Here is a 17,276-nt window from a genome sequence, read left to right as displayed (position 1 = left end):
ACCTCCAGCCTTTTAGTTAGCAGCCAAGAGCATTAACCACTTACACCACCCAGGGACTCCATAATAGTAATACCAAACCCAGCCAAACCCGTTGCCATCGATTCCGACTCATAGTATAGGACAGAGGAGAACTGCCCCATAGGGTTTCCAAGGAGCAGCTGGTGGATTTGAACTACCAATCTTTTGGTTAGCAACCATAGTTCTTAACCAATGTTTATTGAGTGCTATATGCCAGATACTGTGCCAAGTGCTTTATTTACATAGAGTATTACAATTCTCATAACAACCCTTTGCGGTGGGTATTATTTCAACTTCCATTTTACAGAAGGGAAAACTGAGGCCCAGACAGGTAAAGTGGCTTGCCTGAGGTTACACAGCAGAAATGGGATTTGAAGCTAGATACATGATGATTTCAAACAACGCTAGGGTGGGTTTCTTTCTTTGTTTTTTGCTCCACCCAGGAGATTTTTATTTGCTTGTCTCTGGCATGAAGAGGATTCTCTCAGTATCACTGGAGATAAGGATGGTCCTTCCCTGGACCTTGGTAGTACGGGGCCACCCAATGATGGACAGGAGGCTGGCCAGGACAGCATTGAGGATGGCGGTCACATAGCCCCAGCCCAGCTGGCAGTGCCCACTGCGGTATGTGGAGGAGGCTCCGCAGGCTTCCTTAGCAAATGGGGAGGCCAGGCTGATCGGGAAAACCAGCAGGCCCACAACAGTGGCAATAGCTGGAGACAGCAGGAAGAAAAACCAGTGTGTCAGTCAAGGGGCTCTGGTTTAACCTTCCATCCCAGGTTTCACTCATTCACCATCCATCCATTCCTTTCTTTTTCTGCTCATATATCCTTCTGTTCATCCATTTACTCATTGACCCGTCCATTCATCTCCATCCTCCAACCATCCATCTTCCAACCCACCCATTTTCCTCATCCCTCTAACCATTGTCCATCTATCCATTCACTTATCCATCCACTGTCCATCTTTCCATCCACTAATATCCATTGATGCAGCCATCATTTTATCCATCCAGTTACCCACCCACTCACTCATCCATCCAACCACCCAAGCCACCAATCTACCCATGCATTTATTCACCAAAACTGTTACAGAGGTGATGTGGGGGCACTGAGGATCTACAGAGGTGAACAGGACACCTCCTTGCCTTCAAGATGCTCCCAGGAGAGGTAAATCCTATGACCCCCAGCCTCAGTTGCTGTTCTACAGCCACATTGATCTGCTTGCAGTTCCTGCACTTGCCCTGCTCTCTTGTCTCCATGCCTTTGTCCCTGCAGCTCCCACCACCCGAAATCCCCTTGGTAGCTTCTACTCACCCTACAAGACTCAACTCAAATGATACCTCCTCCAGCAAGCCTTCCTTGACTCCCCCACACAGTGGTTCGGGCACTCCTAGAGTTTCTCCTAGTTTCCTGTACTTACCCTCATCATGTCAAATACACCACTGAGTTGTATCTGCCTGACACCGCAAACACACACTGGGCCCTGGGCAAGCTTAGAGCAAGAACTGTACTTTCATCCACTGATTCAGCACATATTTACTGAGTATCTATTATGTGCCCAGCACTGTGTTAGGTGTTGGGAATACAGCGGTGACCAAGACAGACATGTCCTTGCCCTCATGGAGTCAAAATTTTAATGGAGAGAGATGGACAGTAATCAAGTAAGCAGGTATTTTGGGTAAGTGCTGTGAAAAAAATACATAAAGCAAGGTTTGTGGGTGGAGAATCAAAGGATAGAGAAGCTCCCTTAGGAAGACGCCATGGAAAATCTCACTGAGGCAGTGAGTTTTGATCAGAAGCCTAAATGAAGTGGGGGAGCAAGACATGTGAAGCTCTTGGGGAAGAGAATTCTAGGCAGAGGGAACAGACTTGGTATGTGTGAGCAACAGAAAGCCAGCCAATGTGGCTGAGCCCAGAGCCTGGCAGAGAGAGGTAAGAGATGAGGTCAGTAAGGGAATGGGAGCTGGGTCAGGTAGCCCCTCATAGGCCACAGTAAGGAGTTTGGATTTTACTCTGACTGTGATGGGAAACTATTCTGTAGGACAGAATAGAAGTGCCCCATAGGTTTTCCAGTGCTGTAAATCTTTACAGAAGCAGACTACCACATCTTTCTCCCACAGTGCAACTGGTGGGTTCAAACTGCCAACCTTTCAGTGAGCAGCCAAGCACTTAACCACTGTGCCACCAGGGTTCCTTGGGAAATCAGGCTGAGTCACATGATTGGGTTTCAGATTTGTTGTTGTTCTTGCTAGTTGTCATCGAGTCAGCTCTGACTCATGGCTACCTTATATATAAAAGAATGAAGATGGTTCTGTGCCGTCTTCATAATCTTTGGTATGTTCGAATCCATTATTATGGCTATTGTGTCAATCCATGTCACTGAGGGTCTCCCTAGTTTTCGCTGACCCCCAACTTTACCAAATAGGATGTCCTTTTCTAGCAATTGGTCTTTCCTGATTGTAATGGATTGAATTGTGTCCCCCCCAAAATATCTGTCAACCTGGCTAGGTCATGATTCCCAGTATTGTATGACTGTCTACCATTTTGTCATCTGATATGATTTCCCTACGTGTTGTAAGTGCTATCACTATGATGTAATGAGATGGATTAGTGGCAGTTATATTGACGAGATTTACAAGATTAGATAGTGTCTTAAACCAATCTCTTTTGAGATATAAAAAAGAAAAGCAAGCAGAGAGACATGGGGACCTCATACCACCAAGAAAGCTGTGCTGGGAGCAGAGTACATCTTTTGGACCTGAGTTTCCTGCACAGAGAAGCTCTTAGACCAAGGGAAGATCGATGACGTGGACCTTCCTCCAGAGCCAACAGAGAAAGCCTTCCCCTGTAACTGATACCCTAAATTTGGACTTGTAGCCTACTAGAATGTGAGAGAATAAATTTCTCTTGTGTTAAAGCTATTTACTTGTGGTATTTCTATTATAGCAGCACGAAATAACTAAGACACTGATGATATGTCCAAAGTAAGTGAGCCGAAGTCTTGCTGTCCTCTTTTCTAAGGAGCATTCTGGTTGTATTCTCTAAGAGTGATGTGTTCGTTCTTCTGGCAGGCCACAGTATATTCAGTATGCCAGTGTTCTTCACCAACATCACAGCTCAGATACATCAATTCTTCTGTCTTCCATTTTTATTGCCAGCTTTTGTACCCATATAAGGTGATTAAAAAGACCATGGCTTTGGTCCAAACACCTTAGTCATCAAAGTAACAGATTTAACAGGACCGTTTTGGCCACTTGTGGTATACAGACTGTAGAGGGCAAGGGCAGCAGCAAGGACATCTGTAAGCTGGTTATTGCTATCATCCAGGCAAGAGATGGAGGAGAGTTAATTGAATGAGGGTTGCAATCAAGACCGGGACTAGTCCATACAGAGCCTTCATGTGAATTAGAGAGAGGCATCCCTTCAGGGAAGATTCAGCCCTCCAGACTCATAGCTTAGCAAGTAGAGCATGGGCTAGATTTCAGGATTTTCTCATCCTCAGCTGGGCATCCTTGTGCAGTGCACAACCTGCCCAACTGTGTATGGTAACCCTGGTGAAGATGGCTAAAAGTGATGGATGAAAGAGAAAAACAAAGTGGGGCGTGTCTTAGTCATCTAGTGCTACTATAACAGAAATACAAGTAGATGGCTTTAACAAAGAGAAATTTATTCTCTCATAGTCTAGTAGGTTACAAATCCAAATTCAGGGTGTCAGCTCCAGGGGAAGGCTTTCTCTGTCGGCTTTGGAGGAAGACTCCTTGTCATCAATCTTCCCATGGTTGAGGAGCTTCTCAGACACAGGGAACCCAGGTTCAAAGGATGCACTCTGCTCCAGGTGATGCTTTCTTGGTGGTACGAGGTCCTCAACTCGCTGCTTATTTCTCTTTCCTTTTTATCTCAAGAGATAAAAGGTGCTTCAGGCCACACCCCAGGGAAACTCCCTTTACATTGGATCAGGGATGTGACCTGCGTAAGAGTGGTGTAACAATCCCGCATTAATCCTTTAAACATAAAATTACAATCACAAAATGGAGGACAACCACACAGTGCTGGAAATCACGGCCCAGCCAAATTGATATGCACATTTTTGGGGGGACATAATTCAATGCGTGACAGGCAGATTGTTAGGGCTGGGTGGCCTGGGGCAGGAGAGGATGGCATTAAGGATGCCCCATCCCTCCCACTGTGGAGAGTGGTGTCTGGGGTCTTAAACACTAGCAAGCGGCCATCTAAGATGCATCAATTGGTCTCAACCCACCTGGAGCAAAGGAGAATGAAGAAAACCAAAGACACAAGGTAACTATGAGCCCAAGAGACAGAAAGGGCCACATAAACCAGAGACTCCATGAGCCTGATACCAGAAGAACTAGATGGTGCCCGGCTACAACCCATGACTGCCCTGACAGGGAACACAACAGAGAACCCCTGAGGGAGCAGGAGAGCAGTGGGATGCAGACCCCAAATTCTTATAAAAAGACCAGACTTAATGGTCTGACTGAGACTAGAAGGACCCCGGAGGTCATGGGCCCCGGACCTTCTATTAGCCCAAGACAGGAACCATTCCCAAAGCCAACTCTTCAGACAGGGATTGGAGTGGACTATGGGATAGAAAATGATAATGGTGAAGAGTGTGCTTCTTGGATCATGTAGACACATAAGACTATGTGGGCATCTCCTGTCTGAAGGGAAGATGAGAGGGCAGAGAGGGTCAGAAGCTGGCCAAATGGACACGAAAATAGAGAGTAGAGAGAAGGAGTGTGCTGTCTAATTAGGGGGAGAGCAACTAGGAGTATATAGCAAGGTGTATATAAATTTTTGTATGAGAGACTGACTTGATTTGTAAACTTTCACTCAAAGCACAATAAAAATCTAAAAAAGAAAAATAAAAAGGCAACGGTAATTTTCAGAGACATAATACTAAGTATGTAGGGGTGAAATGACCCGAAGTGTGGGATTGTATTAAAATAATCAGGCTAGCACGCAGGCAGGATAGATGAAGCAAGTGTGGTAAACTCTTGATAAATGTTTAATCTGGCTAATGGGTATGTAAGGGTTATTATAGCATTCTGTAATCTATAATAAAAAATAGAAACCAAAAAAAAAAAATGCCCCATCCTGCTCTGTTAACCCAGAACTAAAACCATTCCCAAAACCCATTCTTCAGACAAAGATTAGACTGGACTGTAAGACATAAAATAATACTCGTGATGAGTGTACTGCTTAGTTCAAGCAGATACACGAGACCAAATGGGCAGCTCCTTCATGGAGGCAGGATGAGAAGGCAGGAAGGGACAGGAGCTGGTTGGATGGACACGGGAAACCTGGGGTGGAAAGGGGGAGTATGTTGTCACATTGCAGAGATTACAACTAGTGTCACATAATAATATGTGTATAAATTTTTGTATGAGAAATTAACTTGAGCGCGAAACTTTCATCTAAAGCACAATTAAAAAAAAAGAATACCCACTCCAATTTCTGGCTTGCTCAAGGCCCAGGAATAGTGTACAATCCCAGGCCTCATCTCTGAGGTCTGACCAAGATGGCCAGGCTCTATTCACAAGCTCATTCATTTATTCATTCATTCATTCCACAATTAGGTCTAGAGCACTTACAGTGAGCCAATAGGTTTTTACCTGCTGCTACCTGCACCCCTGGAGCTGGGCCGCTGCCCTTTCTTGAGCTCAGCCATTTGGGGAACAGGGCCCAGGAAAGGAGGAGAATTGAGTTGAAGGCCAGCAGGATCCAGCCTCCAAGGAGCATCACAGCTGAGACCTGCCAGGAAGAGAGAGGAGGGAGGTGCTGGCTCTGGTGGGGGCTGGCAATGCTCCCTGCGTTCATTGACCAGCTACTGGCCAAGATGAGGTCTGTGCTATTAGTCCCATTTTATATGTCAACAAACTGAGGTCCAGGAAATTGGAGTCATTTGTCTCAAGGTACACAGCCACGCCCTACCTTTACTGCAAGTAGCACAAGTTGCCGTACAGCTGATTCCAACTCATGGCGACACCATGTGTGCCATAGTAGAGCTGTGCTCCATAGGTTTTTCAGAATGGCTGATTTTTCAGAAGTGGATCGCCAGGCCTTTCCTCTGAGGTACCACTGGGCATACTCATCCTCCAAACTTTCAGTTAGCAGCTGAGCATGTTAACCGTTTGCATCACCCAAGGAGCATCTGCTATATGGCAGAATCACCAGGAGAGACACCTAGTGGGTGCTGTTACATTGTCTTTGTAATTATCAGTTTTGACGGCTCCTTAGAGGGACTGGCCTGGGAGGCCTTTCCCACTCCCCCAGCTGTTGATTTTGGTAAAATCCATCACAAGGGGAACTTTTGATACCTTAGCTATGGTTTCCAAACCTAGCTGTGCTTAAAGGGGAGCCAGGGAAGGGTCCACTGCTCATACACTGCACAACTCCAGGCAACATTTCCTTTATGTTCATAGATTTGAATACTGACAGTGCTCCTGCAGGTGCCAGTATAGTGTCCTTTTCCTAATTTGCACAAAGGTGCCATGGGGGCTGACAGCTGCCTTCAGAAGTATCTTGGGCATTTGCTAAAATACAGATAGTCAAGCCCTACCCCATACCTACAGAGCCAGAGGCTCGGGGTGAGGTCCAGAACTTGGCATTTTTGACTCTGAGTAGCTGTCAGGCTTAGTTCTAATCGGAGATTAATGGTAGTTTCATGGGCAGTGAGGAAAGGCCCTTCGAGTCGCACTATACAGGGTCTGACTACACTGCCCTGTGTGGGTCTGGCCATGCCCCCAGAGCCCAGTGAATTGATAAGCCCTGGTCTCACCTTCCAGGCAATGTCAGGAATATCGTCCAGAGACCTGAAGGTCCTGCAGCTCTGGTTCCAGCTGTCACCCTGAGGCCAGGAGCAGTAGGTAAAGACGCCAAAGGAGAAGGTGGGGATCTGGAACCAGGCAGGGGAGATGAGGCTGAGGGCCCAGGTGCAGGTCAGGGAAAGCCCCAGAGCTGCCCACACGCTGCCCACCATTAGGGCATGTTGGTGACCTAGGGGTCAATGGGCAAGGTTAGTAGTGAAGGCTGTGGGGGCAAACAGAGAAACGGGCTGGCGGAGGTGCCCCCAACAATCAAGGATCTGGTCCTGTGTTCAGACCCCATGTCACCAGCATCCCCTTCAGCCTGGACAGGTCTGAGGTATCAGTCAATAAGGTGTAATGTCATCGAGATGGCCCCAAATCCATGGCCACCCCATGCACAACAGAATGAAACACTACTCAGTCCTTCACCATCCTCAGGATGGGTTGTGGATCAGACCATTGTGAGCCATAGGGTTTTCACTGGCTGATTTTTGGAAGTGATCGCCAGGCCTTTCTTCCTAGCCTGTCTTAGTCTGGAAGCTCCACTGAAACCTGTTCCGCATCATAGCAACACACAAGCTCCCACTGACAGGTGGTGGCTGCGCGTGAGGCGCACTGGCTGGTATGAACCTGAGTCTCCCACATGGCAGATGAGAATTATAACTGGTGGGGGGTTTGTCCTTCCAAGTTCTAGAGGTATAACCCCCAAATCCTAGAAGAGATGTCAGTGCTTGACAGACCTTTGAACATTCCCTGCCCCACCCACTGCATGGCACAACATGATCACTGTTCCTGTAAGGCCCCTCTCATGTTTTATCCATTCATTCATTCATTCTCTTGGCCCATCACGTCTTGCACTGTCCAGAAGCCCTGCTTCTGCCCAGAGGAGACACCCTGTTTTTTCACACACAGATCCCGTGTTTCTAGGACCCATCCTGCCCATTGTCTGAAGCCTCCAAATCAGTAGCCATTTTAATTGCTGAATTTTCTCTAAAATTTGCTGAGTGTGTGCTTTAAACGTCACTGGATCATAGAGTGGCAAAGCTATTTCTCTTTCAATTCTCCTCCAGTCCTTTTTCCTTCAAGGAGAAAGTCTCCATTGGAGCTAATAGGCTTTAAACACCTCCCAAGCAACTGCCCATCTCCCCTTTTAAAGACCATGAGAACCTTGAGCAGGCAACAGAGTCTACTGAACATTTGCAAATGTTTGATTTTCCTTCCATATGTTTTTGTGGTTTTATTCTATGTTTTGGCAAGGTATACTGGCTGTTCATTTAGAATTACATTTTATTTTAGTAAAAAGGTAAGTTGATTTAAAGTCAAGCCTTATCTAAATAAAAACAGAAGTGGTTGGATGATGCAGCCGAGACCAGGAAGGTGGTCTGATAATGGGCGGCTTGTCATTTATGTTCAGAAGCGAAGCCCAGCAGGACGGAGCCCTCCTAAGGCCAACCAGGGCCAGGAGCAGCAGCTCTGCCAACCAAGCCAAGGGCACCTAAGCAGATTTCCCCGGGCCGGTGCATTTTAACCTTGGCTTTCACTTTGCAGCTCTAAGCCCAGCTAGCATTTTAAATGTGGCAGGAATCCTGGGCTTGCAGGGGACCAGTCACTCTACCACTGCCTAGCTGTGTGACCTGGGGCAAGTCACCCCACCTCTTTGGGCCTCTCAGTCTTCCCATCTGTGAAAGAAGATAATGGATCCCACTGGATACGTAGTATTGGTTTCCATCACTGAGTGGGGTGTTGTGGAAAGAGACCTGGATCCTCCCCCTCCCAGCTGTGGGACCTTGGAGAAGTCTCCTCACCTCTCTGGAAGACAGGTTGGGGGTTTTGTGAAGGTTCAAGTGCATAAAATGCAGTGTGCCTCACAGGAGGGCAATGCAGTGTGCGTTGCAGGAGGGCAATGCAGTGTGCCTTGCAGAAGAGTGGGAGAGAGGGAGGGGCAGGGAGTTAAGCCTGGCCAGGTAGGCTAGGGTTAGATTGCATAGGCTTTTTACTCCCAGGCTTAGCTAAACTTCAGCTGCTAGCCAGCAAGTGATTTTTTTTTTTTCCTTACACTAAAATCAGTAGGCTTGGCAGGAGCCCTAAGGGTGTAATTCCAGCCAGGAAGCTCAGGAGAGCGTAGTCAGAGGGACGGAGACTCTCCAGGCTGCATCAAAGGCTCTCCGGGGGTTCCTGACCTTGAAAGGGGTTTTGTTCTCCAGATAATGTGCTCAGTGTCACCTGGGAAAATCACACCAACTGTCCAGGTGCCCAGGAACCTAAATGAAGCATTATAACCTGAAACCACATCTGGCCAGGCTCCAATTAGCTGGAATCCACCAAGGGGAAGCTTGAAAGGGACTGAAGACTTTCTCCTCCAGCTGAGCACATAACATTTAAAATTTTAAAAAATTAAAAAAATAAATTTTATTGTGGTAAAAATATATATACAACATTCGCCAGTTCAACATTTTTTACATGTACAAATCTGTGACACTGATTATATGAATCATGTCTCAAAACCATCACTTGTATCCATTGCCAAATTTTCCATCACCATAAACATTATCCCGAGTGAAGTAAGTCACTCAGGAAAGTACAGGTATTGTATGATCCCACTTATACGCACTATCTAGAATAGGCAAATGCATAGAGACCAGAGTTTATCAGTGGTTAGCAGGGGTGAGAGGGAGGGATGGAGAACGGGAGTTCATTGTTCAGTGCTTTTAATGGCAGGCAACAATTCTTGAGCATTCACCAAATGCCAAGCTCCATTCCAAACCCTTGCAGTGCCTCATCTGATGTAAGCCTCCTAGCCACCTGATGGAGGTAGGTAGTGTTATCATTGTCCCCATCTAACAGATGACAAAACCAAGGCCCAGGAAGTGAGCAGCAGAGCCGGGACTCAAACCCAGGGAATCAGACTCTTGACTCCAGGCCCTAAGTCCAAAGTGATAAAAAAAAAAAAAAGAATTTTTTTTTATTTTTTATGAGGGGTTTATTTGAAAACCAAATAATCCAACAAATCCCTGGGGCTGCCTCAGATTAGGACTTGGTCAACTCTCCCACCCACTTTAGCCAGGGAGTATGGATGTTCCCAGAGCAGAGGTGGGTGTTAGTGTCTTGCTGAGTCCCCACAGCCAAGCCCCTTCTACCCCCAGCTTCTACGCCCTCATCTGTAAAGAGAAGGGATTGATCACTCATTCGTTCAATTTTTATATGCCTAGCCCCATGTGACCTCCCTGCAGATATAGTAGTGAACAGAACATATGCCCTACCTTCAAGCAGTTTAGAGTTTTGTGGGCAAGACAGAAAAAACAAACAGGATATAATAATATGGGCTGACCATCCATCCATCCGCCCATCCGCCCATCCGCCCACCCTCCCTCCCTCCCACCCACCCACTCTCCCTCCCACCCACCTATCCACCCACCCACCCACCTACTTATCCACCCACCCACCCACCTACCTATCCACCCACCCATCCATCCATCCATCCACCCACCCATCCACCTATCCATCCATCCACCCACCCACCCACCCATCCACCCATCCATCCATCCACCTACCTATCCACCTACCCATTCATCCATCCACCTATCCATCCATCCATCCACCCACCCACTCATCCACCTATCCACCCACCCACCCACCTATCCATCCATCCATCTATCTGCCCATCTGCCCACCCGCCCACTCTCCCTTCCTCCCACCCACACTCCCTCCCACCCACCCACCCACCTACCTATCCACCCACCCACCCACCCATCCATCCATCCATCTGTCCACCCACCCATCCACCTATCCATCCATCCACCTATCCATCCATCCACCTATCCATCCATCCATCCACCCACCCACCCACCCATCCACCCACCCATCCATCCATCCATCCACCCACCTATCCACCCACCCACCCACCTACCTATCCACCCACCCAACCATCCATCCACCCACCCACCATTCATCCATCCATCCACCCACCCACCCATCCAGCCAGCCAGCCAACCACCCATCCATCCACCCATCTACCCACCCATCCAATCAACAAATATTTATTGAGCACCTACTATGTGCCAGGAATTGTTCTAGGTGCTGTGGATTTAGCAGTGAGGAAAACAGCCAAAGGCCTTTTCCTCATGGTATTTACACTCTAGTGGGACAAAGTGACAGGAATGAAATGGATAAGTCAATGTGTAATATGGCAGAGGTTCATAAGTACCATAGAGAAAAATGAATCAGGGAAGGGAGACAGCGAGTGATTGAGAGATGGTGGAGGAAGAGCTCATGAGAATGTGATGCTTTAATAAGGACCTGAAGGTGGGGAGGGAGAGAGCCATGTGGATATGTGGGGGAGGAACATTCCAGACAGAGGAAGGAGCAAGTACAAAGGTCCTGGGGTTGGCGCTTGCCTGGCTTGTTTGGAGAAGCAAGGAGGCTAGTTGACTGGAGAGGAATGAGGAGAGGGAGAGTAGGGGGTCCTGTAGGGAATCATAGTATGTTTGGCTTTTAATTTCTGAGTGGGATGGGAGTCTGCATCTGGTCTTGAGCCATGGGAGTGACATGACCAGTCTCAGGTTTATAAATGATGACTCTGGATGCTGGGTGGAGACCAAGACAAAGAAGAGCAAGGAAAAGCAGTCAGGATGCAACCACAGTCACCCAGGGAGAGACAACAGTGGCTCAGACCCAGGGTTAGCAGTGAAAACACAAGAAGAGGTGGTAGATTCCAGATCTATTTTGAAGGTTGAATCAGCTGTATTTGCTGGTATGTTGGATTTGGGATGTGAGAGAAAGCCAGGAATCAGGGATGCCTCCAGAGATTTTTGACCTGGGCACCTGGGAGCATGGAGCTGCCATTAGCTGAGATGAGGAAGCTGCAGGGGGAGCAGGTTTGCTGGGGTTGGGGGAGAAGGGGGAGATATCAAGTGTAATGATGGACAAGTGAAGTTTGAGATGTGTATTTGTGCCAATGCATCGATCAACAAATATGTAGGCAATGCCCTGTACATACCAGGTACAGTGCCACACCAGGGGCAATGGTAGGGGGTCACAGAAGAGGGGCATCTGGTCTAGTCTGGAAGGATTCCTGGAGGAAGTGCCATCCAGGCTGAGACCTGAAGATGGACAAGTCAGGACTAGGCAAGATTTTTACTTGTATCCCTTATCTAATTCTCTCAGCTGTACAGCCAAACCGAGAAATCAAACCCATTGCCGTTGAATCGATTCTGACTCATAGCGACCCTATAGGACAGGGTGGAACCCCACTGGGTTTCCAAGGAGTGGCTGGCGGATTCGAACTGCCAACCTTTTGATTAGCAGCCGAGCTCTTAACCACTGCGCCACCAGGGCTCCAGCTGTACAGCCAGGTAAATAAAAAATTCCTGGATCTATTCCAGGCTCTGCTACAAGTTGGTTGTGAGACCTGGGACAAATCATATAATGGTTCTGAGCCTCAGTTTCCCTACCTACATAAGGAAGGCCACATCCTAGACCAGTGGAACTTAACCTTTTGGGGGTGATGGCTTGCTTTGAGAATATGGTTAAAAACTCAGACTGACCTACCAGCAATGGGGGCTCACGTTCACAGTGAACTTCACACACAAACACACACAATATTGTATATGATTTCCAGGGTTCATGGACCCCTTAGAGCCCCTTGTGGCCCCTAGACAAGGCTTGGGGCTGCCCCAGTTTCCTCCCCTTCTCCCCATCATCGCAGATCACTCTTCCCTCCAGACTCACCACACTTCACATCCAGACCCTCCAACGTGGCTTCCTCTGCTTAAACTCTCTGGCTTTGGACATAAACCTGTGACCTCCGAAAAGTTCTTCTCTTGAAGGAAAACTTCAGGCTGGAGAACAAAGCCCAGGCAGGCGATAAGCAGGTCTGGGAGTTGTGGGTATACGTGCCTGTGTGCATGTGGGTGGTTTTCCCTTATCAGTTCCTTAAGTCAACAGCCCTTCCCTCCAGGCTTCGGGGTGGGCTGGGTGGAGAGGAAAAAGCCAGCCTCAGATGGGGATAGGGTGAGGGTATGGTGTTTCCTGGGTAGGGTAAAGCATGAGTAGGGATTAACCAAGCTACAATTAAACACCAGGTGTTGGGAATATTACCACCTGTGCAGTCTACCTTTCTCCCCTGGTAATTTTAGTTTAGGGAACAGGCTTACAACTTTCTCTGAGACCTGAGGATCTTCCCTGCAGGCTGTGAACTTCTTGGAGGCCAGTTAAGATAGTACCTTAACTATCTTTATCCCCAGCATCTAGCATAAGGCATGGCACAGAGCAGTGCTTGTCAGGGATGGATTATCCAATAAGCAAGGTACACATGGGCTTACTTGTGCTTACTTACTAAACTGTAGTGCATGATTTCACCTGTTTTTCACCAATCAGAAAACCCATGTGAAACTGTGTACTATAGATTAGTAAGTAAACACAATTAAGCCTGTGCAGTTTGCCTACTGTAAACCCAAGTGTACCTTGCTTACCAGTTAATCCACCCTTAGTGCTTATGTTGTCATTTGCTATGAGCGATGGAAGCTCAACTGAAACTGCCTCAAGTCGAAATGAGAAATTTATTGGCTCACATAACTAAGAAGTCCATGGGACAGCTTCGGGCACATCTGGATCCAGGTGCACAAACAATATTTCCAGGGAATGTCTCTCCATCTCTCAGCTCTGTTTTCTACTGGGTTGGCTTCACTCTCAGGCCAACTCTCAGATTCTAACAGTGTTGGCTCCTAGTAGCTCCAGGCTGACACCCTGAGGCTTAGCAATGCCAGAGGAAAGAAAGCCCCTCTTTTCACATCGTTCCAGCAAGTGCTATGATTAAATTTCATTGGACAAACTTTGGTTATATGCCCACGAATCATTGTGGCTAGGGAAATGGGGGGTTCCAATTGGCCAGATGTAAATCTTGTGCCCTAGGGTTTGGGGTTAAAGGTTGGGGATTGGAATTACATGGACTAAGGGTGGGGGATGGCATGGTTCCCACGAGGATAACGGAAGTATTACTAGTAGGATGAATGCTGGGCAGAGGGAACAAGAGGCATCACTACAGTCACCAGGAAATGCTGTCACATACCAGTTTGTGCTGATAGAAGCAGAAGCATCTGGAAATATCATGTCCGTAGCCTGTTCTTCAGCAAGCACAGGGAACCTGTGAGTGAAGCCGGGACCCTGTGATCAAGGCTCAGGTCCCTGCTGCCTATACTCAACGTGACCTTAGTTAGGCCCCCATTTCTCCATCTATCAAGTGAGGGCGTCTGGAAAATATGATTGCCAGTTTTTTTCCCCCCTTATTCATTTTTTCTTCCAATCAATATTTGTCGAAGTGCTTTGCAGTTAGTCCAAACTGGGTCTGAATCCTGGTCCTGATGTTTACTAGCTGTTCTAGGCTTGACCAATGCACCTTCTCAGGCCAGTGCACCTTCCCAGCCACCCACAGGGCTGCAGCACTGGGCCCTCCCCCTGCAGGCGGCCTAGGTCAGCTGCCATAGCCATTTGGTCATTTCATCCTGCAGTGACATGGCCTGTGTTGTGCTCTAGGCTCCCAACACCCCCAGCTTTGTCCAAGCTGACCTGACCTGACCAGGCCTTTGGCCAGGGAGGAGGAGGGGGCTGTTACCTCCACTCCCAGACTCAGGTGAAGCTCTGTGCATGGACCTCGCTTCCTTCAAGGCTGCCTGGAAGCACAGGTAATGCAACCAGAAGTGAGGAGCCGTTGGGCTGAACTCTAACTAACGGCAGACAGGAGGTGGGGGGGTCAGCAGATAGGGTTCTTGACCCTCATCCCCACAATGGGCTCACGTGGTTTCTCTGGAGACACTCAAGTGATACAACTTTCATCTGCATTTTCTCGAGAAGTCGTGGCCAACCCCATAAGGCGTGTCTTGTACTTGTTCTCCTCTTTCCCTGCCTCACAGCCCTTTTTCCTTCACCCTTCCTGCCCTGAAATTACAACCCCAGTAAAGTATTGCAGGTAAGATCTGCCTCCAGTTATTTTCTAAGGAACCCAGGCTGATAAACTAGCTGTGTGACCTTAGGCAATTTACTTTAGCTCTCTGAGCTTTGTTGCTGTTGGTGTTTTTAGATGCCCCCCCAGTCATTTCCCAACTCATAGCGACCGTATGTACAAAAGAACCAAACACTGCCCGGTCCTGTGCCATCATCACAAATGTTGCTATGCCTGAGCCCATTGTTGCAGCCACTGTGTCAATCCATCTCGTTGAGGTCTTCCTCTTTTTCACTGACCTTCTACCTTACTAAGCATGGTGTCCTTCTCCAGGGACTGGTCCCTCCTGATAACATGCCCGAAGTATGTGGGATGAGGTTTCGCCATCCTTGCTTCTAAGGAGCATTCTGGCTGTACTTCTTCCAAGACAGACTTGTATTTTTGGCAGTTCATGGTATATTTAGTATTCTTCGCCAACACCACAACTGAAAGGCATCAGTTCTTCTTTGGTCTTCCTTATTCATCGTCCAGCTTTCACATGCATATGAGGTGACTGAAAATACCATGGTTTGGGTGAGGTGCACCTTAGTCCTCAAAGTGACATCTTTTCTTTTTAATACTTGAAAGAGGTCTTTGGCAGCAGATTTGCCCAACGCAATGCATGGTTTGATTTCTTGACTGCTGCTTCCATTGGTGTTGATTGTGGATCCAAATAAAATGAAATCCTTGACGACTTCAATAAAGCATCCTCTCTTACAGGATCATTGTGGCGATTTAATGAGATAGCACAGGTAAAAGTACTTGGCTCCATAAATGATAACTTTTATTAGTATCATTTTTGCAAGCAGGGCACTGGATCATATCATGTGAAAACATTTATTCAACATTGAATTCCATGGATATTTATTGTTGACTCTGTTTCAGGTCTCTGTCCCCAAGGAGCTCAGCCAGAGTTGGATTAACTGGTAAGCAAGGTATGCACAGGTTTAATTGTGTTTACTTGCTAATAGGTAATGCACAATTTCACGTGGATTTTACCACATATTTGATGTGGTGAAAAACTGGTGAAATTGCGCATTACAGATTAGTAAGTAAGCACAAGTAAGCCTTGCGTGCCTTGCCTATTGGGTAATCCATCCCCGGAGCTCACGGTAAATGGGCAGTTATACTACGGTGTCATCAGTGCGTTAATGTGGGTGGGCGGAGGATTCAGAGGCTCTGGCTTCTGACTCAGCCAGGGTTGGCTTCTTGGAGGAGTTGACGTTAAAGCCAAGATCTGAAGACATGTAGTTGTTAACCAGATGGTGGGCAGGTGGAGGATGAAGTGTTCCAGACAGGGTGCACTGCATGGGTAGAGGCCTGGTGTTGAGCAAGAACATTTCAAAGAATATACAGCTCTCACCCTCAGAAGCAGGTAAATTACAGGAGAAACAAAATGGAGAAATACGCATTGATGAAAATGCATGAAATGGTCTTTGCCAGGGAACGTGTGGGTCTACAGCTGCACAGTTCAATATGGTAGCCAGAGCCACGTGTGGCCATTTAAATTAATTAAGATGAAAGAAAAATTTTAAATTCAACTCATCAGCCGCACTGACGAGATTCCAGGTGCTCAATAGCCAGTCATCTGTGACTAACGTTGCACGGTGGCTACCATGTTGGACAGTGCGGATATAGAACACCTCCATCACTGCAGCAAAGTTATTATACCCCACATAGCTGCTAGAGTCCTACAAGAGGTAGCCCAATCAGGACAGACTTCCTGGAGGAGGGGCAGATGGGCAGAGTAAGGGTTTCCAGGAAAGTCCCTGGGTGGCACTGTCCATTATGCTCAGGAAGATAAAAACTGGGGCTGGGGTGTAGGGGGAGGTGTTGGCTCTGGAAACAATATACAACCCAACACCTCTGTGGTGAGGATGTTGATCTCAGGGTGTGTCCTGACTGGCAGCCTCTCACCTGTACGGTAGGACACAGGAATGCGGGGGGAGGGGGGACCAGCTGAGGCGGGGCTGAACCAGGAAGTCCGGCCCCAGGGGTCAGGAGGATTCTGGGAGTTGTAGTTTGGCATTTCTGGAATCGGCTCAAAGCTTGCCATGGGCAGAAGAGCTGACATCACGCCTGGGCTGGGCATCTCTGGGAGTGGAAGCTGGGAGGTGGGGGGTGGGACCAGGGCTGGGGACAGATCTGGGTTTGGGGGTCTCTGCGGGGCGGGGGGTGGTGGCGGCAGGAAGAGAACTGTCTTCTTTCCAGTGTTTAAGTTCTTGAATAGGGAGGAGGTGCCAAGGTGGACGACTGTTACCTGGGACGCTTAGAAATATGGAACATTCAGTTAAACAGAACCAGGCCTTTCTTCCGAGGAACTGCTGGGTGAGTTCGAACCACCAACCTTCGGGTTAGCAACCCACAGCAAACCCCTTGTGCTACCCTGACTTACAGCCAGCATACAGCACGCTTGGTAAAGACCTCTGAATGGGTTAAGACTAGCAAAACAAA

The 17,276-nt window shown here is 47.8% G+C and overlaps 1 protein-coding gene across 1 annotated transcript; it reads right to left on the bottom strand.

The window, feature by feature from the left end:
- Nucleotides 1-251: 251 nt before the first annotated feature.
- LHFPL7 (LHFPL tetraspan subfamily member 7) lies at nucleotides 252-7,029 on the bottom strand. The gene is made up of 3 exons (XM_049866982.1): nucleotides 6,820-7,029; nucleotides 5,654-5,792; nucleotides 252-731 (listed from the first exon to the last, which is right to left on the bottom strand). The coding sequence occupies exons 1-3, from the start codon at nucleotides 7,018-7,020 to the stop codon at nucleotides 469-471; spliced, it is 603 nt and encodes a 200-aa protein (XP_049722939.1). The 5' UTR covers nucleotides 7,021-7,029; the 3' UTR covers nucleotides 252-468.
- Between the last annotated feature and the right edge of the window lie 10,247 nt (nucleotides 7,030-17,276).

The sequence above is a fragment of the Elephas maximus genome, chromosome 22, assembly GCF_024166365.1.
Source record: "Elephas maximus indicus isolate mEleMax1 chromosome 22, mEleMax1 primary haplotype, whole genome shotgun sequence".
Lineage (NCBI taxonomy): Eukaryota > Metazoa > Chordata > Mammalia > Proboscidea > Elephantidae > Elephas > Elephas maximus.
Note: the sequence above shows the minus strand (reverse complement) of the source record. Positions and strands in the feature narration are given on the sequence as shown.